The following is a 27,839-nucleotide window of genomic DNA, read 5'->3' as shown; positions in this document are numbered from 1 at the left end:
GACTTGTACTTGGCAGAATGGATTTATTTAGATTTTGTTGAAAAACATCTTGAAGCAGTTTGTCACTACAGTCTGAGTTCTTAGAAAATACTCATCTTTCCCTTTGGAAGGGCACACTTAAGCCTTCCAACAGTAATAATTATGCTAAATGTCTCTTACATTTCTTTTTTCATAGATGCCATATATGATAAATAGATTTGAACCTCTTTTATTAATGGTTCATTGATGGCCAGGCTGTTTTATTGGATTGTATAGTTTCCAGTGAAGTCATTTTACTAATGTTGTTGTACAGTCTACAATATGTAGCTTAGGCATCTTCATTCTTCAAAGTGTTTGTTGTAAAAATTGTTCTATCCATCGTCTGCTGCCAACTACCAAACAACTCTTGGCATTTCAGTGGTATAGGAAAGACAAAGGGCTTTTATTTGTCACTGCTGATTCGCAAGCCAATGGAAGTGACTCTACTGAAGCCTACAGATCTGTCTGAGCTAGACTTATGTGCCACACATGCCTCATTTTGAGCTCTGTACTACAGGAATTGTTACCATCATGGAGGTGATGGAAGCATCCAAGAACAGCCACGCTGGCCTCTGTTGGTATGATTGCCTGTAATATTCTCCATCTTCCGTCTGCCTAGTCAGAGCGCTATCTGAAATGGAACAAAGCAAGCGGATTTTGCAAGTTGCATTGTATCACAGCCTTAGAGTGGCTGGTGCTCTCTCTGCCTGCTCTCCTCGGCATTCTCCTCCGACAGTTTTCAGTGCTTCCACTCTTCGTGAGCAGCAGCTTCCAAACCATTGCCGTCCAGTCTGTTCAGGAGGCACCTTTGTCATTTTTGAAACCTCCTTGGTAAGGAAGGTAACCGAATGCTCTAGTTGATTGAAAGGAACCAGTTTCTATTGTATACCATTACTCTGGCCCTTGTTTGTTAAAACTCTTTATTACCAAAGTAGATTACAATGGTAACAAGAATTCTAACTACCTTGTGCACTGTGGCTTTCAAACTGTGAAGCTATTGTCCATATGTTGTTCCTTTATCTTAGAAAGTTGAATCTGTTGTCATTTTTCACTTCACATTTGAGGATTTGAACCAAGAAATGATTGCTAGAGCATGCCATTCACATAGCTTAGCAAAGTCTGAATGAGCCATGTCTCCTAAGCTTTATAGACAGTATGGTATTAATACAAGATCCTTCCTGGCACAGGGAGGCTTCTCCTAGAGTGAATGTAAACCTGCTTTGGCCATTTTTTGGCCATTTGTCATACTCTTACTCTCTCCCTGTTCACACTCTTTATTTCCAATTCCTGATGACCTGCCTCCTTTTCAACAATGTAACAGATTGGTCTGCCTGGCCCCTTTTTTCAAGTTGCTGGGGCATAACAAGATATAACAAGATGACTGATGTGTAATAGCTCCAACTAGAACTATCACCCTGGAATGTGCAGTTTTAGAAAAGGAAGAATTAAATTGTATGCTATGCTGGGAATGGAGGAGAATTGGTAATTCTGACTTAAATTAGAACAGAGTTTAATCTAATTTAAAAGGGGAAAAAACAAAAACAAAACCCCTGATCTGCCTGTGTTTTTAAGCAAAGCTTTGTTATGGGCTCCAGGAGATTAGATGACAGTTCTTAGGGCTGACCTTGTCATGGTCAAGCGTGAACTGAATTTAACCATCTGGTACATAATTGGTGATTAGGAGGGTGTTGATGACTCCCTGTAGAATTAGGCCACTCAGTGCCCTCACATAGCCCACAGTGAGCTGTATAGATACCAATGCCACTTCCTGTTCACTTCCTCAGTATGGTTCTTTTGAAGGAGACAGCCTGAGTGGGAAGAGAAAATTCTAATCTAAGTATTCACAGTTCAGCCTGAGTTCTACTTATGCCTTTTGGCTGAGGATCTAGCTACAATGTTTTAGCCACAATTTCTTAAGAATATTATGTGCACACACAAGGTAATATTTCATTAATCCAGAAAAATATTTTATTTAATTTTTAAATATAATATCTCTTATGTGTAGACATGTAATCCAAGTTACTGATTACCTGCTTATTCCTGATTTTTTATTTCTAAGTGGAGCCATTCTACAGTACACTTTAAGGTTCTTGTCACGTCTTGCGTATTGACCCATGTTGAATTCGCTGTTTTCTAGCAGGAGGCCTTTGTGTCTCTCTGTGTCTTTCTCGGATGTGTCCCTCACTGGCGTCCTTGTTGAGTCTGGAAGTCTTGTCCCCTGCAGGAAGAGTGACTGATTCCAAAATAAACAATGCCATTCTACTTAAAAGCACTCATAAACCGTGTCATGTGATGTGACTCAGCGTATATTCCCATGTCTAGGGTAAAACCAGATATTCAAAATACAGCCACATACAAATCAAGAGTACATTTATGAGACATTATATTGGTTTTTCTTACTGCCTAAGACTAACATATTTTTAGGGGAATGTTAAGAACCTTTCACAACTGTATCTGAGAATTTTACATTTCTCATAGGAATTAAAAAAAACTACCCTGCAGCAATGACTTGGTGGAAACCTGTTCATTTTTTATTTTCTCTGTATATTACACATTTGTTCAGACATCTTCAGATCCCTGCCGTACCGAGATCAGGTGCATACAGGGCGGTGTGGTCATAGACTCTTATTCACTTCTGTTGTGGTTTATTTCTATATGTTCATTAATAATTTGTTTCATATGAAAACAGTGAGACTGAAACTGTAGCCAATTAAACTGTATTCAGGGGTGATAGCAATATCCTCGCAATATTTCTATCTCCAGCATGCTGAGAAATGAGGAGAAGAATGTCTTTCTTCCCAGCAAAGGATCTGCTGAGCTTCAATGTCTCATCCTGGTTGAATGTCAGAAACCATTGATTAAGGTCCACATACAGGGCTAGGTGTGAGAAGGCTGCCTGTCTTAGAGTTTCTGTTACTGTGATGAGTGAGCACCGTGAACAAAAGCAGCTTGGGGAGGAAAAGATTTATTTCATCTTAAAACTTGTAGTCCATTGTTCAGGGACGTTAGGGCAGGAACTCAGAGAGGGCCGGAATCTAGAGGCAGAGGCCATGGAGGAGTGCTGCTTACTGGCTTGCTTTCTGTGACTTGATCAGCCTGCTTTCTTATGGTACCCAGGACCATCAGCTCAGTTGGTGGCACTGCTCACAGTGAGCTGGGCCCTCCCACATCAATGATCAATCAGATACACCAGATGCTTGCCCACAGGCCCAATGTATACGCTTAGGGGATTTTCTTGATAAAGATTCCTTCTTCTTGGATGACCTTAGCTTGTATTAAGTTGACATAAAAACAAGCCAGCACAGGGCTCTAAGTTGATGTGAGCTGTACAGATATTTAAGATCCAGCAAATCCACATAATGCATCCCCACTCAATTCAGACACCCCGGAACATTGTCAAAGGCAGAGGGTTTGTTGTTGTTTTCTTTTAGTTTCTCTTAGAGGATGTCTGACCTGAGCCTTAAGCTACCTTGCTTGCATTAGAAATTGATTTCGCAACTGCATTCTTAGATAGGAAAAATGTAAGTAGACATAGGATAGACTGTGTTGCCAGACTCAAGGTTTCAGTTGTATGTCATTTTGAAGCTGAACTAGAAAACAAAGAAAGCTAAGTGCTATAGTAGAGTAAGCAGGGGCCAACCTCCTTGCCAGCAGTATTAGCAATTGTTAGTTACTGCTTGGAATTCCACAATAGCAGTTCCTATCTGCCCCCAAGTTTGTGACCAGCATATTTCTCACCCTATAGCTCCAAGTCTACACATAGACACAGATGATCATAAGACATCATTTTGTGTCTGTAGAAGAGATAAGATTCCTTGATTTGGAAAGTTTAGGTGCTATATGTGACATAGAGGGGATCGAGGAAAACAAAGTAGGAACCTTGAGGCTTAATATTGATATATGTATGTGAGAGCTATTGTTTATCATTAAACATGTCCTTATAAATAGACCAATTCATTTTTTCCCTTTCCATCTTTAAAATTATATACATATAACATGTCAGATAAGGTCTGTATTTAAAGTAATTTGGGCATGGACTGTCAGTGAATTGAGGTGATTAGCAGAGCTCACATTGAAAAGCACCTCTAAGCATTTCCATATTGGGTTTTTTGACATCAATGACAGCTAATTAGATATGCCATGTGGCAAACAGTGACTCTTGTTGTGGGTGACCAACCACCAGGGAAAAACCATGATGCTGTAAAAAGGCTTTGGTAACTTCAAACAGTGCTGAATATTGACTCTGTCAGCTAGATTAGAAGCTACAAGTCACAAATTGTCCATCTCTGTGACACCCAGGGGTCTGAGTTGTCACAGAGGCAGCCAGGTAGCGCCAAACCTGTGAGTACCTGCCTTGACCCCAGATCCCCCTTTGTCCCTGGTGAATGGGTCATATATTAACCACTGGTTTCTTTTTGGTCAAAAAAATTAATTTTATTGCATATTTATGGAGTTTCCAACACCTTAATCTGTGCATGTGTGATGTACTCATTAGCCCCGTTTATCTTAGATGGAAGGCCTCACTTTAATATTGAATATTGGAATAATGTACTTGTGTGATGTTCGTACCCTGGGCTATCAGCCACTTGCCTCCTAGAGTGAGGTTGCCCCCCTTCTCGTTTCGTAGAGTTCATAATGGTTAGTCCCTCATGGGACATCATGAAGACTGATAGGATTAATTTATGAAAACTGGTTAGCACCCCCACAGTATATGGTATGGTATGTATTCTGCAAGTGTAACTATAAATGTGGATCTAATAAATTATTTTTTTACTGCTACCACTTCAAAACCATATTGTTTTATGTTTTCTAAAGCTCCAGGTTAGTGTAAATTATGAATATCCGGAGATTTCCTCCTGTTTATACTCAAGAATTCATTTTGAAAATTAATTTTTTATACTGCATCTTCCTCTGACCCCTCTGGCTTCCTGCCACCCAGAACATAAATGCTTGTCAGCCAAATCAATTATCAATCAAGTGGAGCCTAAGGAAAATACTTAGGATTTGTCTTAATTGTCGTTTACACAGATTTTTACACTGCAGTGACTTCTTTATAAAAATGGGCAAATGTTAAAGATGCATTGAATTTGAACAAAATCTCCAGGTTTTACAGCTTTATAAACAGCAGTCAGATATGTGGAGGAAAAAAAATGTTTAGTTGATAAAGACTTTGCAAAAAAAGACACTTTTTTTTTTTTAAGTTAGAAAGTGTAATCTGTCCCTATTTTTACTTGATCTTATAAATTGGAAGGAACTTCAAAGCCTAATAACATTTTGAAGTGTCTTTGCCCTAACTTTCTGGAGTGGTATACCTACAGAAATGGTCTTTTGTTAGGAGAGAGGCTTAGCATGTCTTTTCCAAAGAAAGCATCATTTCTCTAAATAAACTCGACTGGTTTCACACTCTTTTCTCTACTCGAGATGCGTTTTGTCTCTTCTGCGCAAGCAGGGTATTGGCCACAGCACAGTGACGCTACATTCTCTTTGTCCTCCTTGTCTGATGTGCCTCTGATAGCGGATGTATTCTCGTTCTTTGGGAGCAAATCCAGACGACCTGAAGGACCCCATTAAGATTAGTATTCCCCGCTATGTCCTGTGTGGTCAAGGGAAGGATGAACACTTCGAGTTTGAAGTCAAGGTAAGATCCTTCTTCGTCCTTCTAGAAGAACAGAGGTTGGAAGCTGTGCACTGCTTCCTGTGTGTATGAAATCACTTATGAATGTTATTTTGTAAGACATTGGTCATATACTTCTTTAATCCAATCTGTGAAATGCTAGACTTTGGCACATGGTGGGGCAGGGGTGACCTATAAAGATAGGATTATGTCAGGAGGCAGAAATACACACAACCCTGCTGGCAAGGCAGAGGGTGTCATCCCAGCCATCCCAGGATCTCAGTGTTTTCCTGGTTTTAGCTCCAGAAAATCGGCATTCAGTCATTGCACATGCGAGTGCCCAGACACAAACACACACACACAAGGATAAAACAGAACAGTTGATAACCCTACCCAATGCATGGGCTTAGGCTCAATTTGTTTCATCTTTAAAAACAGTAATATCTATGTTGTAAGAATATTATTTCATGTGAAGTCTTGTGTCAAGTTATCACTATTGCTGTGGGGTGTGTGTGTGTGTGTGTGTGTGTGTGTTCTATTAATTAGAAGCTTTCTTAACCTGTTTTAGGTATTTTATTTATATGACTTTTAAGGAAGAGATGGGCTTTCCAAAATAATGACTTCATCTTATTTTTTAATTTATTTCCATTGACTCATAACACTTAGTTAAATGTTGCTGGCTGCCATCCTCTCCTCCTCAGTGAATTCCCAATTAATCACATTTTCATTCAAGGATGGGCAAAGATATTAATGTAATGAAGTCCTCTGCAGTATTGGTGTGTTGATGCATAAGGGTGGCCTTGAAAGTAGTTTGGTTCAGATAAACACTGGCCTGGGAATCTGGACACTGAGTTCTATAGACTTTGATTCTGTTGTGGTTTGCTTAATCACCTAGACAGTTTTTTATCTTCTCAGAGCCTCAGTTTCTTCTTGGCAAAATGAGGGAAAGCAGCAGTAAGTGGTCTCCAAGGGTCAGTACATCAGGGAAGCTTGTCTGTACATCAGAGGGAGCTCCTGCAGAGTCTGCAGGCTGGAACTCTTGAGGAAGGAGGCAGGTGGGGAAGAGGGGGTGAGACTGGCCTTGCCACCTACCTTGCCCCTGAGGTGCCCTGAGGGAGCCCCTGTGCTCTGAGAGGTCCCTCCTATCAGGCACACAGTTTTCAGTCTTCCCAGAGAAACAATATAAATAATTTCTTATCAATCGAGGTTTTAAATGCTTGTTTCTAGGTACTGAGTTTTTCTTTACTAAACCATGCAAACAGGCCATGATTTATATATTTGAGGTTTGGGTTGGAACAACATGGTGCCAGTATGTTGGTGGTTTTTAGCTTTCTTGAATGGCTTTTGTGGTGGTGTACTGAAGTGCTAAAGTGTGTCTTTGTTCTGTATTACTTCTTACTACCTCTGAGCCAATAATGCCCAATTCCTGCTCAAATCCTCTGCATTTTTCTCACCATTCCATACTGTGTATGTTTGTGAGACTATATAGCGTTCTCTTCTTTAACATGTGTAATGTCATACACATATACAAAAATAACTTCAAGGCTGTTTGTATTGTTTCCATGTTTTGTATTCTGATCTGGCTTTCCCTTGCTCAGAATTATAATTCACCGAAGTCTAGAAGTTACATAAGTGAAAACATGCACTGCTTTTAGTTGGTCCATGTCCATGCTTTTTTTTAATTGATGAACATATTAATAAAGTTTAACCATCTATTGACACCATATATAAAACTCTAGTAAAGAAGACTACTTTTTAAATAACTGGGTTAATTTAGATCAAACTTATAACTAGATAGTAGCCCAGTTGGTATGCAGATCTGGCCCAAACTGTGAAGATGCAACTGCCAGAGAAAGTTAGAGAGAGCAGAGGACCACAGGGGGCCTCTCAGGATCCTGCTTTACTTCAGTGTATGTAATCCAAACCCATACAAAGCCAGCTAAAAGGCAGCAGTAGTTCTGCCTCCTTCAGAACTTGAAGTAGGCTCAGCAGCACTGGGCTGTTCACGCTGACCCGCTGGGAGCAGGACCTAGAACTAGGAAGGAATGTCTTATGATTCTGCTGCCCCTCTCCAAACAAAGCAAGAACAGAGAAGCTGCAGGCAAAGGCACAGCCCCTGGAGTAGCTCTGGGTATGTCAGTGTCCTACAGAAATTTTGGAACCTCAGGCTCTATCACCTGTGTAATGTGGACAATAAAACCCAACTGACTGGGTTGTTGTGAGGCATAGATGACCTTGTATTTCTAACTTACCTCGGTGTCTGATGCTCCCTCAGTGCTATGTGTATTTGTTGTTAAAATTAAACAAAAACAGACAGGCTTAGGAATGCATGGGATGCTGCCTTTGAGCCCCTAAGTGATGTTCATGTGCACTTATGTCTTTATGAGGCTTGGGGTTTTGATTGCTTTCTTTTTGATTAGGTGTTCCCTGCTGTATCCTGATGCATAAAGAAAACTCACAGAAAATAAATGTACCTGTTGCCACTATTGGAACATAACCTCAGCTATCTTACACTTGTTGCTAAAATCTTTGTAGACTTTTTTTTATTGGGAAGGTATTATTCTGTGGCTGCTTATGAGAGAAAAAAAAACATAAATACCAAAGTCTTTAAAAATGATTTTGAATTTTTCTTTATAAAACTTTACATTGAAGATCTTATGTTAAACCAAGTTACTATTTAGAACTCTTTCAAAGTTCCTAACTTTTTCTGTCAGTTATTTGAATATGTCATGCACATGCCATATTATCTAGTCTAGTCTCACATCTGATGATATTGTGCTCCTATTAAATTATCTTGGCGAGCCACGTGGCTTCAAAAAAGCAAAGACTATTGATCTGATTTTTGATAAAAGACAATTCTCTTTAGTTTTAGGCTTTTATAGGAAAAATTTGGTATTTGTGTGCATAGATAAATTATTATGGTTTATACTTTAGAAAATCATCACTGCTTCTTTTTCAAAGTTTGTTTTCATTTCCACCTCTATCCTCCAATGGTATTCAAGGCCCTCTAGGGCTACGTGTGCATGGCAAGCTCTCAGGGTCTTGATCACATTTCACATACCATTTCAAAGATATGCAAATACCCAAGGCCCACCCACTACACATCTTGACTTGAACACCTGAGAAGATGGCAATTATAAAAAGGACTCATTATGCCACATCCATCAAATAAGAAGTAAAGACCCCCTGTGCAGTTGGTGAGAGCAGCCTATGAGTCTAGGTGTGTGAATGCTTGAGCCATGCAAGGCTTGGGTCCCAGCATCCTCCTTTTACCCTCCTCTATCCATCCACCTCCAGCCAGTTCCACCCACCCTGCACCAGGTAGGATTTGATAGTCTGTTAAAATCTAGTACCTCCCACTGGAGTACACTGTAAAGTGAATTAGTGAAGGGTGTGCTGGTATACAGAGAAGGTTAGGGGATGTCCAAGTGCTCCTCATCACAACTCCTATGTGTCCCAAGGAAGTTTCCATTATTGGTTTTTAAAATAACAATAGAGCTTTTCATTAAACTAGAATTGATTTCATTCAAATGAACTATTTTTTACCTGCTTTATTTGGGAGGACCAAGCCAAGCTTGTTTTGTGGGAAAGCTGAGAATCGGTAAGTAGTATGTTTGGGTTTTGATCTTATTTAATTTCTTCAGGCCACTTTGTGGAGGCTTCGTGTATATGAAGCAAGATGTGCACACTGTGGGAGGGACTCCATGAGCCATATTACCTTCTGGGTCTGACTGCTTTGACAGGGCCTGCTTTTGGAGCTTCATCCCAAGAGGTGGTCGATGTCATTGGCTCTTTTGATGAAGAGCAGCTCACTGTGTGGTCATACTCAATTTGGTGTATTCCTTTCTCTTACTGCTGCTTTCCTGAGAATGTGTGGTGGTAGTGTGTTCCCCAAAATATTGTGCACCCTAATAAATTTATCTGGGGTCAGAGATCAGACAGCCACTAGATACAAAGGCTAGAAAATGGTGGCACTCACACCTTTAATCCTAGCATTCCAGAGACAGAAATCCCTCTGGATCTCTGTGAGTTCAAGGCCACATTGGAAACAGCCAGGCATGGTGACACATGCCTTTAATCCCAAGAAGTGAGCCTTTAATCCCAGGGAGTGATGGCAGAAAGGCAAGATATATAAGGTGTGAAGACCAGGAACTAGAAGCATTTGGCTGGTTAAGCGTTCAGGATTTCGACCAGTAGTTCAGCTGAGAGCCATTGGGATGAGGACACAGAAGCTTCCAGTCTGAGGAAACAAGACCAGCTGAGAAGATGGCCAGGTGAGGTTAGCTGTGGCTTGTTCTGTCTCTCTGATCTTCCAGTGTTCAATCCAATACCTGGCTCAGGTTTGATTTTATTAATAAGAACTTTTAAGATTCCTGCTACAAGAATGTATGGGGCAGTGGTGGCGCACACCTTTAATCCCAGCACTTGGGAGGCAGAGCCAGGTGAATCTCTATGAGTTCAAGGCCAGCCTGGTCTGCAAAGTGAGATCCAGGACAGGCACCAAAACACCAGAGAAACCCTGTCTCGGAAAAAAAAAAAGAATCACTTAAAGAATGTATGAAGTTGTCCTATCCATGATGTACCCCACACTCATTACTTATCTTTGGAGGGCACATGACTAGGAACGCTGGGTCAGAGTGTTAGTTCTGTTTCATTGGAGTTACCCTTTCAAGGAGTCCTAAAAGTGCATCCTCCTGTGGCTGGATCCGCAGATACATAAATAAGAATCTCTAGCTGGCAGGTATCATAGAGAGGGCAGGAGATTGAAGGTGGTCCAGCCTGGCTCCTCTCTGAGTAGGATGTCACCTGCTGGTCAGGAATGTGTATCTATAAGGTCCCTACTTGCCCCAATCACAGTTGCCTCAGTAATGCCAACCCCTAGACTCCAACTGTCACCCCAAACTCTTTCAAAGCTTTTTAGTGATTGATACAGAAAATCAATGACCTTGAATCATGCTTGCCATTTTCCATTAGCTGGGATCAGAGTGGGTGAAATTTAACTTTAACATTACATTTCAGCAGGATGCAAAACAGCAGCCAGGGAAATCTGTAGTTAAGGCTAACGGGGGAGGATGCCACACTCATTTGTCTTAGAAATAATGACATCTGAAAGTCCTGGTATTTTAATGGACATGTCAACACAGTAGTATAAAGAAATGAGCCGATGCTGTAGATGTTTGGTCATTTTGTTTCTTGAATTTCTGTTAGTCCTGTAAGTCACCGTCTCACTTTTTTCTAGAATGGCCTTTTGCAGTCTGTTCTCACCATAACCCAGGGTCCATTCTGCTACCATGCCACGACTTGGTCAGGTTTTTTCCCAGATGTCACTGTCCCCTCTGTTGCAGGCCTCCTAGAGGTTTCAGCTGACTGGAACTTGCTAATCTTAGACAAACCTGAGTCTCCAGGCCTCACATTTTACCTGCCTGGTAATAGTCATCTAGTAGGGATAACTCAGCAAGTGACATATTGTGAAGCTCAGAACTCCAGGCATGACTTAAAACCCTTTGTGCTGTTGTATTTTTCAAGTTAGAATCTTGAGTGCCCTTTGTGAATAGCATCCCACAGGTTCCTCCGACTCTGTTGCACACAGGGGTCACAGTGCAGCTGCCTTGCTCATAATCATTCAGGGAGAGTGTGTAAGAATGGAGCCTCTTGAGTTGAGATCAAAGATGCAGTATCTCACACTTCAGCAGTTCTGCCCTCTGGTACATGGGCACACAAGTGCCCTGGCACTGGGCAGTCTGCAGCACCTAGGTCAGCTTCATTTTAATTAGGCATTTGTTCACATAAAAACACATGCCTAGGCTCACAGCCTACCCTTCCCATGTGATCCCAGGTCCAAGGCAGTCTCCAGTCCGCTGCTAATAGAAGTCCCTGTTCTCTTATCTCCTCTGGGGAGCTTACTGAGTTGGTTAACCTCTGACTGTTCTGTTCAGCAGCATACAGGCCCTGCCCATCCTCACATAGATCCAGGTTAGCCCTTTGAACCAGTTCTCTTTTTTGCTTTCACACCACAGCAGCACAAGTACCTCGAACACACAATGCCCAAAGTGAAAGCTGATATTTTTTTTAACCTCAGGGAAGCAGTTTCCTCCTTCTGTTGCCCTAAAATCCTGCCTCATTATGTTCTGTCTTCCTATTGATGGCTTGGAAGGAGATGAGAAGCAGCAAGAAGAAGCAATGGCAGGAAGAAAGCTTGACATCTAGAAAATTGCCCAGCACAACTCTGTAGACCATCAGTGGCAGTACTGCTCTTGAATCATGTGGCTTAAGATGCCTGAACCCCCCTTGTATTATTATATGAGATCCTTATATATCCCCTGAGCATCCAGCTTGTTCCATCAATGTGTTTAACCCTTCTTGTGAACATCATCCATCCACATGGCCAAGTGTTCTCACCTAATGAGGTTGATTATGTTTCTCTGCTGCCATTTACCCCCGAGGCCTTCCCAAGCTTGCTTCTCTGAATGCCTTTGACTTTGAAGCTCCTCCCCAAAAATAAAAGCTAACATCTATCCAAGAACCTTCTGTGCCCCCAGGCATTTTGCCAGACATTTCTACAAATACAGAGAATGTTCCAAAATGAGGATATTTGTTGTATTCCGCAAAGTAAGAAATCATGAGTGACTTGCCTAAGGCCATACAGCTGGTAAGCAGGCCGAGGTCCACGTCCTTCTGATATCTAAATCTAGGAAACTGTACTCACTCCTTTTCTTGTTTTAATGTACCTTCTAAGTGTCAAGAATTCCTGTCCTTTTTAAAAGTTGAGGACATATTTTAGTATTGTCTTAAACATAATAACTGTTTCCCAGTCCTTGCCTCCTTACAGAATGTACACACATGTACACACATTCACACACATTTAAGCTTTTTGTCTTGTATTCTGGCCAGGTCTTGCATGCTTTGTAAAGTGGAGTTCCTGTTAAAGCTCTGACAAAGCTGGAGGTTTTGGTGGTGGGCAGACCTGACAAGAATCCTGAAATTTCACCCAGGAAATGTGCAGTTTAGGAGTTGCAGTAATTAGATTTACAGTCAGAGAAACCTCTCTCTCTACTTGGCAGAACAAAAATGAGAGCCATTCCAGGCTATTAGAAAAACCACACACACATACATCTTTTAGAAGTACTTGCTCCCAACTTGATAGAATATAAATGTTCAGAAAGAGTGGTGTGTTGGCATCTGGGCCTGTGCTTATTAGTTATGTGATAGATGATCTCCCTGCATGTGGATTAGCAGAGCTGAGACAAATGGAACGATGCACATGCTCTAGCCATCTAGAGCCAAGATCCAGCGTGGGTGCTGCTTTACAGCGTGAATAGCAGCAAGGGAGATACAGCAGATCCTGAAGAATCACATTTACCCTATAACCTTGTTTTCTGAAATACCATCTCAAGTCTTTAGGAATTTTGTCTTATATTGGGGGGGGGGGAGAGAGAGAGAGAGAGAGAGAGAGAGAGAGAGAGAGAGAGAGAGAGAGAGAGAGAGAGAAAACAAGCAAGCAAGCAAACAAACAACAAAACCCTTGGTTTTCCCTTCCCAGGTTTCTTTACAAACCAGCTGATCTTTTGTTTTCTCCACAAGGACCCCTGTGTTTGTTCCCACAAAGTAAAAATTCAAGGAATGACTAGAAAGAAGTGAGACTGAGTCTCAGGAATGGAAGCGACGTGGCCACATCCTCAGGGACCTATCTTGAATTTCAGCCTCACCCAAGTATTTGTTTTAAGAATATGTTCATTTCCATGTTTCTTAATCTTACAGCTTTAAGGATTTGCTCTCTTCCTAGAATGTTTGTTACGTAAGTCAAATGGCTTGCAGCCGTTGCCCATGGAAGCCCTCACCTTTCAGCAGTGCAGCAGAGAAGGATTTCTTCAGGAGCAGACTTTGTAAAATTTTTTAATTTAAAAATTGTTTCTTGCAATCCCTTTCGGTCCTGACTCCCCACCTACCCCCAACTCTTCCTAAGTCCTCCCATAATTCCTTACCCACCCAACTTTAAGTTCTTTCTCTCTTTCAAAGCAAACTTGAAAAAAAAAATCAAACAAAAGACTAATAATAAAAAAAAAAGCAAAATGGAACAGAAAATCCACAGAAAAAAACTATTCCTGGGCATGGGGCCTACCCTACAGTATGGTTGATATACTCAGTGATGCTCCATTGAAACAGATTTTCCCTTTACCCGCAGGGATCAATTGCAAATAGCTTCTTGGTTAGGGTGAGACCCTGTGTCCACCTTCCCTCTCAGTGCTGGAACCCCATCTAGCTTGTGTCTGTGCTGGTCTTATGCATTCTGCCACAATCTCTTTGAGTTCATACATGTATCAATCCTGTTGTATCTGGACACTGCTTCCTTATAGTCGTCCATCCCCTCCAGCTCTACAGTCTATCTGCTTCTTCAATATAGAATCCTAAGCCTTGAGGGGAGGGGCTTGATGAAAACATCTCATTGATTGAGGAGCAGCTGTATCTGAGGCCCAATCATTGTGTTTTTGACCTCACGTTATTCTCCTTCATCTGTGAGTTTCTCATGAGTCCATGTTAACATCTGAAAAAGTTGAGGCCTGAAAAAATTCTGCTGACATACAACTAGTTAAGACATTAGGCTAAAGTTGGGATCAAGTTGGTGCTCATCCATAGCCTTTCATTTTCCATTCTCCAATGATGGCTGACATCTTGTTCTTCACTTTGCCCCCTGGTGTCTAGCTAACTTAAAGGAAATAATACATAGTCTGTGACCTTTGGCATTTGCCATACTTTTAAAGTGGAGTAATTCCCCCATTCCTCACCTTCATGGAATGACCTTGGGTTTGAATCCCAGGGCCTCTATATATTCTATCAAATTTACTTTCAACCCACCATATAAGGTAAGTATACTAAAATAAGCAGTATTATCTCCTACTTTGAAGATGCTACAGTTGAACCATAAAGCAATTATTTCTGGTTATTCATAAAGGCTGAGTTTGTGCCAGCTAGAAAGTCCCATTTACTTTAGACCACTTCATAGCTGTCTAGAATTTGGTGTTAATTTAGCACACAGCCCTTGAGTCATTTTCACGGTACCACATATTCAAACCAAACTCAAGTCTCTGAAGCAAGTTCTCCACTTGTTCACAGCACATCTATGCAGAAGGTCCTCCTTCCTCATCCTGGAGAATATGAAAGGCAGAAGGATCTAAAGTTTGTCCATGGGGAAGGCAGAGAAGTGCTGCATTGCATGCCAAGGGAAGGATGTTAAAACTCCACCAGATAGTGTTTTTAGCACAGCACAGACTTTCCACTACTTCTATAGGTCTTCCTTCCAGCAATAACTGCTTCCCTTCACCAAGCCAAGGAATGCAACCCCTGCCCACTGGTTTGGCTTTGATACTTATGGGCAAGGACTCTGAAATTAACTAAATCTACCCTTTAAAGGCCATTTAGAGATTACCTTTGGATTCTTCCTGTGTCACTTAGGAGCCTCATTCCCAACTGCTCTTATCCCAATCTCCAAGTCATTTATTTATGTGTCCTTCCTAAATCAGTGCAGCCTTCTCTCCAAATGCAATGTGATAAATAACATTTTTTTTCACTTTACTTTATAATTCTTTGGCCTCCTCCTTATCTCCCCCAATGTCTCCTTACCAAAATCTCTACAGAGTTGATTTGTCGATAAGTCAGAAAAGGACAGATGCAGGTCACTCTACTGCCTTCAGAGAGGGAAAGAACTAGGAAATATAGTCAAAATGTAATTTATTGGGAAGAACCTCTGTGCATTGAGTGGAGTAACAATTGTCCCCATTATCCATTTACTACTTAACAAATATCTATGTGGTTTTTGTAATATGCACAAACACACACACACACACCCTTCTGGATACATTAAGAAACAGATGTGCAGAAAAGATGAAAAGGATTCATACAGCAGCAGCTGAGTGTGGGGGTAAAAAAAAAAAAACATGCATAGAAATAGAATGACAGAAATAAAAGGCCATAGAAGGGAGTTTGGGTAGACTCACAGTGTTGTTCCTTTGAGAGGGATTTGATGATGGAGGGAGAGGAAAGGTGTTCTGGGCAGTAGGAACACTGGTCTGGAGAAGCACAAGTGATATATTGATAATAGAATATAGTAGAGTTTGAGGTTCACCTTAGAGAGGGACTCACCTGTGAGAATGGCAAATACAGAAGACAGAAAGGGTTTTGAAAGGCTTGGAACTGAATATCAGCAGTATCATTTTGAAAGACACTGGAAGGATGCTGTGGGAATTGTTCTTGAGTGACTCCAGTCATTCTAGATGATCATAAAAAAGTGATTGTGGGGATGGAAAAGCCAGCATGTTTGAAATGCTCATCATGGAAAATGTAATTGGAAAAAAATTTCCAAAGTAAAGTGATAGTGCCAAGCAGAGAAAAGAAACACCATGGGCTTCCCGATGTGGGGAGTTATTCTGATGGGCCCCACTATTAGGCTAAGGTATCCAGAAGTGTTGAGGTGCTGGTCTCTGGGGTCAGGAAAACTGATGCAAGTCCAGCCCTGGCCTCCAGGATGAGTGGTTCTGTAAAGAGAGACCAGCAGGAAGCTGCAGTGGAGGTGTCCAGCAGATTCAGCATCTTAGGGCCATTTGTCCCCAGTGGAAATCAGTACACATTGGTCTTTTGGTCCTTGCTGACAGATTTGGTGATGCTGGAGGTAGATATGAATGAAGAGGAATGGGATAGCCACTGTGTTCAGTACAGGATATTTCTGTGCTTAATGGGATGTTGGCTTCCGTTAACACTCTTGGCTAGTTCTTTTCACAGCAGTTGTCTGAAGAGATTTTAATTAAAGCTAATGCACTGATGCGTATTTCTCCACAGATCCATACCTTCAGAATATATTTCATGTTTTACATAAGACATTGAGTCTAATTAGTGAATTAGATTCTGTCATCTTGAGAATAGTGAGACCTTCATGAATTTATCATTTTCTGGCGTCAGCTTAAAATAGTTAATAGCACCACCTAAATTTTTGTTGTTGTTGTTCTGGGAATGGAACCCAGGGCCTTGCACGTGCCATGTATATGATCTACCACTGAGCAACATCCTCAGCACATATGAATATTTGTAATCACAAGTACCCAATAGAAAAAAAAATACTAAGCAGGCATATGACTTTTTATTTTTCATAAAGTATACTATTCATTAATTATTATGTATTATCTCATACCAACAGAAGTAGTAATATAAAAAGAATGATATAAAAAATAAATATAAATAAGAATCAGTGACTTCTTTCCATACTACATGGGCTATCTTGACCAGAAGCTAAGTGCTTATTGGCCTCATGTTCTGTGGTGTGACATGTTAATGAAGCCCCATGCATTAGTGTTTCCTATTATACACATCCACATATTGGGAATGTATTTAAAGTCTCCACAAGCGTGTTTAAGTGTTATGTTTGATGTGTATTAAGTAACTTACTTAAGTGGGAGCTAGTTAGAGTCTTTTTCTTTGGATGACAAACTGTTGATGCTGCTCCTCACACAGATGGTTTTACACCAGCAAGTGTTACTGATGACATATCTTAAAATCAGCAATCCCTAACCCAGCAAAATATGTATATAAGGTAAACTTGTGAGAAGCACTCAGTTGAGAATTGTTTATAAGTAAATGCAGTCCATCTCATGGACATGTTTATGGTGTTTAAGATGCACTTGATCATTTTACGGCCCAGGAAAGATGGATTTGTGTCAGCAGAACCATTCAGCGAGAGAGAAGTAATCAATTTGCTCCTCAGAAGTGTGCAGCAATGATGCCTTGCCTTCTCAACGCTAAAGGAAATAATTGGCTGCCTGCTTAAGTCTAACTTATCTGTTTTGCTGATCTGCTGTCCCTTCCCTCATGATCAAAATCCTGTCCTGTACCCAGTTTTAATTTAGAGCAAGCTGGGACTTGAATTTGTATTCTGCATTTCTCTGTGTCTGTTTCCCAACTTCACATGAGATAGCCTCCAGCCCTCTGCATAGTGTCTTTCCGTCAGAGGGAAAGGCTTTGACCATGTTCATGCAAAGATGCTACACAATGTTAAACAAGACCTTCCTTTCTGAGGCAATTGCTAATGAGTGTCATTCCACATCATCATTGTCTCCACCTTCTTTACATATTGCTAGACAAAGCAAGTCATAAATATATGAGATGGGAAGCTTGACCCTTTCCTGTCCTTGTCTATAACCTATGTTCAGATAAAAGTCTCAGGGTTAAGCTGGGCGGTGGTGGCGCACGCCTTTAATCCCAGCACTTGGGAGGCAGAGCCAGGCGGATCTCTGTGAGTTCGAGGCCAGCCTGGACTACCAAGTGAGTTCCAGGAAAGATGCAAAGCTACACAGAGAAACCCTGTCTCGAAAAACCAAAAAAAAAAAAAAAAAAAAAAAAAAGGTCTCAGGGTGAAGAATTTGAAAACCTCTATATGCCTCCCTATCAACTTGTGTGTGAAATCTACAGAGGATGTGCCATTGTCTCAGTGCAGTTAGAAATTAAAAGGGCTGCTATTGTGATTACTCCAAAGAAATCTCTGAGTAAGATATGCCTCAAGTCACCAGAGCAGGGCCACCACAGGCCGTGCTCCAAAGGTCCCTGTTCTGCCTTCTAACCGATCTGCAAGGCCTGGGTTCTCGCCTGGTTTGAAAAGCAAAATAATTTCATGTGAATTGTAGGTGCCCTGTGTATGTTTCTTGCAATGAGAGTCTGTGTCTTACCCCAAATACTTCTAAAGGCAGATGTCTTACTTCCTTAGAAGACTTAAAACTTTGTAGGATAGAGAGTTATATAATTAATTGGCATAAATTGGTCTCTATGACATTAATTATGTAATTAGTATCTGTGACATGTGCTTTGACCATGATGGGAACTAAATGTTAAAGAACCAGAGGGGAGATTAAGTGATTCCTCTGGGGAGGAAGAGTGAGAGGATGCCATGGAGGGAGTAGTTTTAGTGGAAACCCCACCTTGAAACTCAGAAGAATCCTTCTATTAGGGAAAGCCATGTGTGACTCATGAGGCCATTCACAAGATCCTCATAAATATGCCATATTTTATGTTGACAAGTTCTCTGTGCAGTAAGATTGTTCAGCACTGGGAGCTGCTGGTAGATGTGTACCATAGAGGTAACTAAAAGAGGCTCTGGATCCTGGCTGAGGGTTTGGGTGCTGGAAGGGAGATGGTGCATGACTACCTATATCAGACTCCTGTGGGCAGTGATGTTGAAGCCCAGTGGCTGTGTTCTGAGCAGAGGTGTGGGTGAAACATCTCAATATACATTTCTAACAAGTTTCTAAGTGAGGCTTGTGCTTCTGGCCAGTTCATACTGCTCAAGATAACGAACTTAAGTATAGAGGGCAACAATCATTGACACATGTATGTCAGGTTATTAAAATCCTTAGATACCGGGCAAAACAATTAGTCATTGCTCAAAATGTGCCAATAATGTTCTTCACTGTGCAACTCTTCCCTCTCTGTTACTGTTTGGTGTGAGGGACCAAAGCAATGGTATTGTGCATGTTGGGCAAGTTCTCTACTATTGCAGCATCTGAATTCTAGTAACATTTTTGCTGTGAGAGGGATCCTGGAGTCACTGGGTAACAAGCACATAGACAGAGATCTCTCTGGTACCATCCTGACCTCATTAAGCCCAGGATGAATATGAAGATGTGGATAAGCATGACCCTCACCTCACTGGTTTACTCCTTTCTTTACACATGCACACCATAAAAGCACACTACTGTAGCTGGTTGCTTTTTGCTCTTTTTACTCTTTTGGGGGGTCTGCCACCCAGCTCCCAAATAAATACATGGAGGCTTATCCTTACTTATAAATGCCTGGCCTTAACTTGGCTTATTTCTTGCCAGCTTTTCTTAAATTATCCCATCGACCTTTAGCCTCTGGGCTTTTTCCTTTTCTTCTGTAATCTTACTTTTGCTCTTACTCTGTGGGTGGCTGGGTGGCTGGCTCCTAGTATCCTCCTCTCCTTGTTCTCTTTCTCCTTTTCTCCTTCTATTTATTCTCTCTGCCTGCTAACACAACCCATGCTTTCTCCTGCCTTGCTATTGGCCATTCAGTGCTTTATTAGACCAATCAAGTGTTTTAGACAGGCACAGAGTTGAACAAATGCAACATAAAAAAGTAACACAACTTTACATCATTAAATAAATGTTCCACAGCATAAACAAATATAACATATCTTAATATTCCACAACACACTACTTCCATCATAAGCACTCAGGACTAACACCAAGAAAACAGAAGAGGATTTAATTGAATGCTTTGGGGTGCAACCTTAGGAAGGGACTTAATAGTTTCCTCTTCCGTCTCATTGTCCTATTTATGTCCAGTGGCACTGTAGCTGTCTTAGTATTTACAGTATGCAGTTAGAGGAGTTGGAATCCTTTAGGAAGGCACTATCCCAGGGATGCTGTGAGAAAGAAGAGTGGTACCCACAGTTGTGCTATGGGTCTGATGTGCTCTTTCCCTCACCAGAAACTTTAGGCAGTGTTTAGATGTTAGCAAGCTCTAAAAGCCACAGAGGAAGAAAGTATAGGGCAAAGTACCCTAGGATCAGAGTCCAGTTTATTTCACCCTAATTTTGTTTGATCTTTTTTAAGGCCTTTTCTCCCTGGAGAAATTTTAAAAATATAAATTCTGTTTTAAAGTCACTAAAAACTGGAGGCTATTAAAGACAAGGCTATCTTAGGGCTTGATCTTCTAGCTGTTCTTTGGGATGCTTCCTGTGTGTTACATTCTCTTCTAAAGGGCTGTAACCAATAGAGTTTAAAAAAAAAAAAAAAAGCTTTTTGGAACCCACATTCAAGGGGGGATGGAAAACCAAAACCAAGATAAATATATACCATGTTTGCTTGGTACTCAGATATTGCTAATTCAAAGAACAAAACACAGAGTCCCGAGGCCACACCTGCAGTGTATACAGCTAAAATGTTCTGCATAGGCCTGGAGTCTCAGAGGTTTTAGATGAAGCCAAGGAGAAGACAGCATAGAGACCCTTGTAGGTCAGGTAAAGAATGCACTTGGAGTGGGATGTCTTGGGCCATATTCTATTCGAGCAAAGAAATGGCCTCAACTGACAGTGTTTAGCAAGACCCCTTGGCAAAAGAATGAAGGGAACAATGAGAAGGGATGCAAGAACAATCAAAGGGACAACATTAAAATCTGTTGAAAATAATCAGAGATGGTAGAACTGGTGAGAAAAGGCCAGATTTGTACTCTGAAAACTTAAAGGTTTTGTTGATTGACTGCATGCGAGGTGCAAGAAAAAGGGACATTAAAGATAACACCATGGTTTGGTATTGAATGAGTGGAATGACAGTGACTGAAATGGGCAAGAGGATGAGGGTTGAGTATGATGAATTTTAGGAAATGTACCTTGTTCAGTTTGAGGTGCATTGTGGATGTCCACGTAAGCAGTAGGATAATGTGACTCTAGGTTTAACAGAGGGAAATGCACATCCAGGGAGTCCCAACATGTAAACTTGAGCAATGAGATCACTAAAGGGGAGAGTACAGTTAGAAAATAAAACATGTCCAGGATGAAACCCTAGTGCGTTTGACGTTTAGAGGTCAGGGAATGAGAAATCCAAGCAAAGAAAAGTATAATGATAAAAGAGTAGCAGCCTGGAAGCCAAGGGAAGATGTGACCAGGAGGACTGAGTCAGCTCTTCTAGTGTCCTTCTCAGAGGTGAAGTGAGAACCTGATCAAGAATTATCCCCTGGCTTTAGCAACATGGAGAAGGTGATAACCTTGGTGGAGTGCTATTTTAGTGTGGATTTAGGAGAAAACAAGAAGAAATAAATTGATATCATAAGTAAACCTTTGAAAAGAAGTTTGCTTAAGTGGAGGGACAGCGTGGAAGGCCAGCTGGAAAGGAAAGGGAGGTAAAGTGGGAGTTTAGGATGGCAGAGTGATGGATAATCTGTCTAGATGATTGTGGGGATAAGGTAGCAGAGGAAATACATTGGTGTGTTAGAGAGGAGGTGGACGTGTTTCTCGGGAAGCAGCTTGCTGCTCTAGAGAGTTGGTTTGAACTGGAGCTCCGATGTGTTTTCTGCCTAGGGTGGGGGCAAATGAGGCTCAGGGCACATGGTACAGAGGAGCAGAGCCCACCAAGAGTGTTAGTAGTGTGTTCTTCTGGTGACTTCTACTTGCACAGACTGTTAGGGCTGTGATTCTGCAGGAGGAGTCCCATTCAGGCAGAACAGAGGTGACAGCTGTTCCTACTGTATTCTAAAGTCCTGAGAGATTCTACAGGAGCTCCACCATGGGTCCAAGTGGTCCAGTGAATGGTTTTCTGTGAGGGAGGCATTGGACTGTAAATTATGGGCAAAACTTAAACTTCCTTCAGTGTCTTTCTCATCCCGACAAAATAGCACCTCCCCTGGCCTCTGAGACATATCTTCCTGCTCACACAGTGTGTAGTTGTAGGAGTGCTCTGGCTTTCCTGGCATCATGCACCAGCAGCCCTGTGGGAAGCTGAAAGGCCTCCTCCCGGCTCTAGTTCTCTCTTCATGCCTGGTTCCGTCTTCCTAAGGCCATGTATTACCCTGTTGTGACCTACTGCTTGTGTCAGCCTTGCCCTCTGTACCTCAGCTCTGAGGCTGCAATGTCTGGTGAGGAGGGGTCTGAAGAGGAAAACCAGCAGCCTGGCTGCCGGGAGCAGTGGTCCCCAGCTGTGTGCCTAGCACACTGGCCTCAGCTGCAGCTGCAGAGCACCTGCCTTGCCACTTCCATAACAATTCCTTGTTTCTTATGGATATGTGTTTTCAAAGAAACTCAGGAGAAGAAACTTGCCATTATTAAAATGTTAATGAAAAAACAAATAGAGAGGCATAGTAATAAAAATAAGCATTGTTGTATAGCTCCCCACACACACACACTCCAACCCAGAAAGGCTCATTTGCCAATGCACCTAATGTGAAGGTGAAGATTTAGCACACGCATGCAGGGAGCAGGTGACAGGTACAGAATCAGGTCATTTTCTAGGAGCAAAGTAAAGTGCTGACAAGACCCAACACCTTGTTCAGATGTGGGGGTGTTAAGACGAGGACAGCTGAGGATGGCTGCTGTACCTCCAGTTGGCTGGGTGAGTTGGGTGTGCTCCAGTGTCAAGTGGGAAATGCCTATGTAACATCCAGAGAAAGCTGTCTCTATGCTGGGTTTATGGTCTGGAGCTCAGAACAGTGGCAAATAGAGCTGAGAAGCAGAGAATCAGAGAAGCAAGGTTCATGGTGGTGTTCCAGTGTGATTGTAGGGACTGCCGAGGATCACCAGCTCCTGGTGCTTGCGTTACCCTAGGAAGCCAGGTAAACCTGGAGAAATGCAAAACCCACTGTTGTGTATTTGAGGTAGTGATCAAAAATGCAGTGAAATATTTTCCTTAATACTCTTTGTCCTGTTTTCTTCTTCTATTCCTCCTTTTATCTCTGATCCTCCTCTGGTCTTTCCTTCCTGTCTACTTGTGGTGACCTCTGGTGACCCACACTAGACATTTGGCATGGAATACAATGCTGTACCCAAAAGGGTACCCATCTGGGATTCTACCAGCCAGATGGAGAAGTAAGGGACATTTTTTATTCTGGTAATTTTTTTAATTTATAATTTCTCTTAGGGGTGTGTGTGTGTGTGTGTGTGTGTGTGTGTGTGTGTGTGTGTGTGTGAGATGTGGTGTGGTGTGTTCCATGACATGCATTTAGAGGTCAAAAGACAACTTTCAAGAGTCAGATCTCTTCTTTTATTGTGTGAGTCCTAGGAATAGAACTCAGGTCTTCAGACTTGGGGGCAGGTTCCTTTACCTCTGAGCCATCTCATCAGTACATTAAGGAACATTCTTGTGACCCTTTAAGAGGTGGTCTTCTGCCCCTAGCTTTACATAGGTGCCACTTATAATAAGACATATAAGACGACTTGGGAGCAGAAGATGCATGTTTAATAGGACACAGTTACTATTTATAAATTATATTTATGCAGCTAGATTAATATTTTCAATTGTGGAGATATTTTACATGCTAATCACTTTTAATTTAATTTTTAAATTATGTTTTTAAAAGTTTAGTTACTTTTTTCTTGTAATTAATGCTAACTTGTTTTTGCTTCCTTGCTAATAGATTTCTGTCCTAGATGAGACATGGACTGTATTCAGGCGTTACAGTCGTTTTCGAGAAATGCATAAAACATTGAAGCTAAAGTATGCGGAGGTGAGTTGTGAAATCATTATTTCCAATTACAAGCACTCAGTTTATAAAAGACATGAGTTGATTGCATTAGCAGCATCCTCCCTCTCTCGCTCTCCCAACACTAGATCCTATCACCAACTTTTATTTCAGTTCCTCATCTGTCAAACTTGCCAACTTCATTTTGTCCTTACTCCATTTCTGCTGTACAAAACTGAAAGGTTTTCTGAACACAAATTTTGAAAATAGTACAGTAACTGAAGTCCATCCTTTACATAAACTTATGGTTAATTTGAGATGTTTTAATCAATTTATAACTTTTGAACAATAAGATCTACTAAAATGCGCCAGGCATGGTGGCACATGCCTTTAATCCCAGCACTCTGAAGGCAGAGGCAGGTGAATCTCTGTGAATTTGAGGCCATCTTTGTCCACAAAGTAAGTTCCAAGACAGCCAGGGCTACTACACAGAGAAACCCATCTCCAAAAACAACAAAACAAAACAAACTACTAAAATGAAATAGTGATACATTTGTTAGGATGTTAGGATGGATTTACTGCTTTTTCTCTTAAACACTCCATTCCTGTTTGGACCTCTACTTACTGAGAAATCAAGCCATGAGGTTTAGTTTGCCATCACACAATGAAGAGAAGGATAAATAGTAACATGAAATTATCTAGAAGCAAGAAAGTATTGCATAGATTGGATACCCAGAGTGTATTGATACATTAATAGTCTCTTTTGGACAAATGCTGGATTTTAAAATAAGTTTAAGTGAAGAAAAGTGTTGCTAGTCCAAACTGCATTCCCAGGTGTTCACAGTGATTTTACTTCAGCAGCAAAAGCTGTGTGGAAGTTCAGCTCTGTAGAAATTTAGGGTTGGGATAACTACAAACCAGTCAACAATGACTGTCCACCTTGTACACTTTCACTAAGGACTTTCCCACCACTGTCTATAAAACCCAAGTGCGTACTAGAAATATTCTTTAATCAGAAAATGTAGTCCAGTTTGAATCACATGAATAAGCCAATGACTTTAACAGTGCCATGGCTTTTGCCTTCTCTTAACAATATAAAATAGAAGGAAACATTTTTTAAATAGAATTATTGCTTGATTTGAAGTCTCAAGGTAACCCAGATAAGAACAAGCCATCTTTGAAATTCTGTTATTCAGCTGCCATACTAGTCATCTTTAAGAGATTGGTTAAGGAGAAGCTTCTAGTGTGCATTATATAGTTCAGTATTCTCAAAAGGTTCTGTTCCGGAAGTAACCATATCAATTCAAGTCATGAAGTTGGCTTCTGAAGTTTACCTTCATGTCCCAAATTATCGTTTACAATAAAAAGGAACATTGTTGTACACATACTAAATACACAAAACAGCTTGATTTTAAAGTGAACCTTGCAGCTCATTAGCTTTCTGGTTATGAGTTACTACATCAGTTCTTTAATAATGAGTAGAATTTTGCATATATTATTAACGTCACTAAAGCGCTAGAGTAGTAAATAGAAGGTGTTGTATTTGAAACAAAAGATATAAACTGCATGCACATGTGCAAATGTGCGCGCCATTTATCCCATAGTTATTTTATTCCAATTCTTCATTTAGTTAAACTCATCTGTATATTCAGTCCTCTAGCTTCCTGTACTATAGTGGACAAGAGCAAAAATCTTTTCTCTTACATATTTTAAATTCTTATGGAGAAAGACAGACTGTAAACAAGGAAAGATAATAACTGATTGTCTTGAGGAAGGCTGTGTTGTAGGTGTCATTTTAATTAAATCTTCTGCCTCTTATGAAGAATACCAGTGAAGAGTAGTGGGGACAGAAGGTACATGGCATGTTGATGAAAAGCCATCTCAAGTTTGTGATCTTTGGCCAGATAGAATTCAAGTTGAGTGGAAGGAGATTCAGAAGATTTTTAAAAGGGACTAGTATACATCTCTGTTGGTATGCTTTTATTTTAAAGAAAATTCCACAGCAGAATCATCTGTAAAGATATGACAAAAGAAAGCTTACCTGGGCTTGGCAGGATAGAGACTCTTAGATCAGGGGTTGCCTGGTGCCAGGAAGGAGATTTGAATAGAAACTGTTATATGTAAAAACCTTTCTGTGGAGGAGGATGTGTATACAAACAAGTTGACATATTACATTGTCTTCAAATGAAGAAAACCAAACTGGCTTTACTTGTTCATTAGCCTCTTCATTCATAGACCTGTATTTAGCAACTCTGTTGTGAATAGCTGAGAATAAGATAGTGACATTCTGGCTTCTCTTGAATTAGAAAGGATTAGCAATAAACAGACCCCTTAGGCACTTTGTGATAATGTGAAGTTCCACAGAGTAAATAAAACAGGACACCAATACTGTGGCATAAGAGCTAGGCAGTTGGCTCGTTTATAACCAGGAAGGCCGGGCAAGACTCAAAGAGACAGAAGCTGAGGTCTGAATATTGTGAAGAAGACTAGCATGGGTGTCTAGAGCTGAGCACCTCTTAAGTCAAGGAAAACAGAAGATACAGAGGTCCTGTAGTGGGACTAAGTTGGATATGATCCAAGAACAAAAGATGTGTGATAAATGGCACATGTGGCCAGGATGAGGGCAGGGGTTGGCATTATCGTGACCACTTAGGGTACTGAGCTGTATTCTTAATTGTAAGAAGCCATGGATCAGTGAAACAAGGCAACAGAGTTATCCAGTGTCACTGTTTGAAGGTCATTTTAACACTCATATGGAGAATGGGTTCTAAAATGGCAGAGCTCAAATCCAGATTTATATTATATAGATTAAATTTGAAGATGTTCTTAAATACCCAGTGGAAATGTCAAGGAAGATTAAGGATAAGTCTTCAGTTTGTACAGGAAGCTATATGAACTTCTAAAGTAAAAGTCGGCATTTAGATCCACAATAGTGAAAACATTCCCTTTACTTCTGTTTGAATTGCTAGCTACAAGTCAGCATTTAGACCATTATATTCCTGACTTGTTCTCATAGGAGCCCCTTCTTAAACACAGCCTCAGCATTGAGATGGTAACTGAGAACAGAAATTGCTTTTCCATATTGAGTTCAGTTTTGTAGTTTTTAATTACTTTATCCCGAGGACAAAATACATTAGTCATGAAGGAGGACCCAGAGATGCATGTGTGAATGCATTTCAAAGAGAACAGATAACAGGGGCAGTGGTCTGAGACTGGCAAACATGGCATGTAGAAAGGGAAGCCTTGGTGGTGCCACTGTGCCTTTCAGCTGCCACATCTTGGCATTATGTAAGTGCTCACCCATGTGGGCCTGGTATAGTGCTTTGCATCTCTGGTTGTTTTCTGTCCGACTGCACTGTGCACCCAGTGTGTTCCTGGGTGACAGGAATTACTTGCTTCCTGTTATGGGGAGTCAGAGCCAGAGTAGTAAGCCAGGCACTTTGATTTTGTTTCCTACTTTTCCTTTCCTTGTTTGCTTTCTCTCATTGGTGACTTTTGTGTGTGTGATAAAGTCTCACTATGTAGCCCTGCTTGACCATACACCACTATACTCATCTTCATCTCCTGTTTCTAGACTAACACTGGTAAAATCTGGAATTTAAAAGAATCACATGACACTTTCAATCCTTACAGCACCTTATTCTAATTCTATATTGGTCTTATCCCGTCAGAGTGGAGAGTAGTTTCCATTTAACATTTCAAGGTAGAGCTTCAGGATTGAGTTAACTGTCTGCTCTGAACCCTCCAGTAAATTTGGATTTCTTTTGTGTGGCTCAGCTTCATGTCATCTTATTCCTTAAGTGTCATTTGTGTCTCAGGATTAGTGCTATTTGCTGGGTTCTTGTCAAATATTATTTCTGTCACTAGACTTCATATTGCTTCATCTCTTGTCTGTAACATTAATTCCCATCTTCTAATACCAAATGCTCTGGCCTGAAACCACCATACCAGGCACTTGACTTTAACATGGCTTCCTCTGGTAAACCAGAAGATCTATGCAAGTACCTGGGATTCTCCTCTTGGACACCTGTTTCATAAACGT

At 41.0% G+C, this 27,839-nt stretch overlaps 1 protein-coding gene across 2 annotated transcripts in view; it reads left to right on the top strand.

Moving 5' to 3' along the window:
* Kif16b (kinesin family member 16B) overlaps positions 1 to 27,839 on the top strand; it is a 279,683-nt gene that overhangs the window by 196,345 nt on the left and 55,499 nt on the right. For both annotated transcript variants that reach the window (XM_059261536.1, XM_059261535.1), the window contains 2 exons: positions 5,534 to 5,656; positions 23,753 to 23,842. In XM_059261536.1, the coding sequence (XP_059117519.1) occupies positions 5,534 to 5,656; positions 23,753 to 23,842 (213 nt within the window). The remainder of the gene's footprint in view (positions 1 to 5,533; positions 5,657 to 23,752; positions 23,843 to 27,839) is intronic.

This window comes from Peromyscus eremicus, chromosome 4 (genome assembly GCF_949786415.1).
Source record: "Peromyscus eremicus chromosome 4, PerEre_H2_v1, whole genome shotgun sequence".
NCBI lineage: Eukaryota > Metazoa > Chordata > Mammalia > Rodentia > Cricetidae > Peromyscus > Peromyscus eremicus.
Note: the sequence above shows the minus strand (reverse complement) of the source record. Positions and strands in the feature narration are given on the sequence as shown.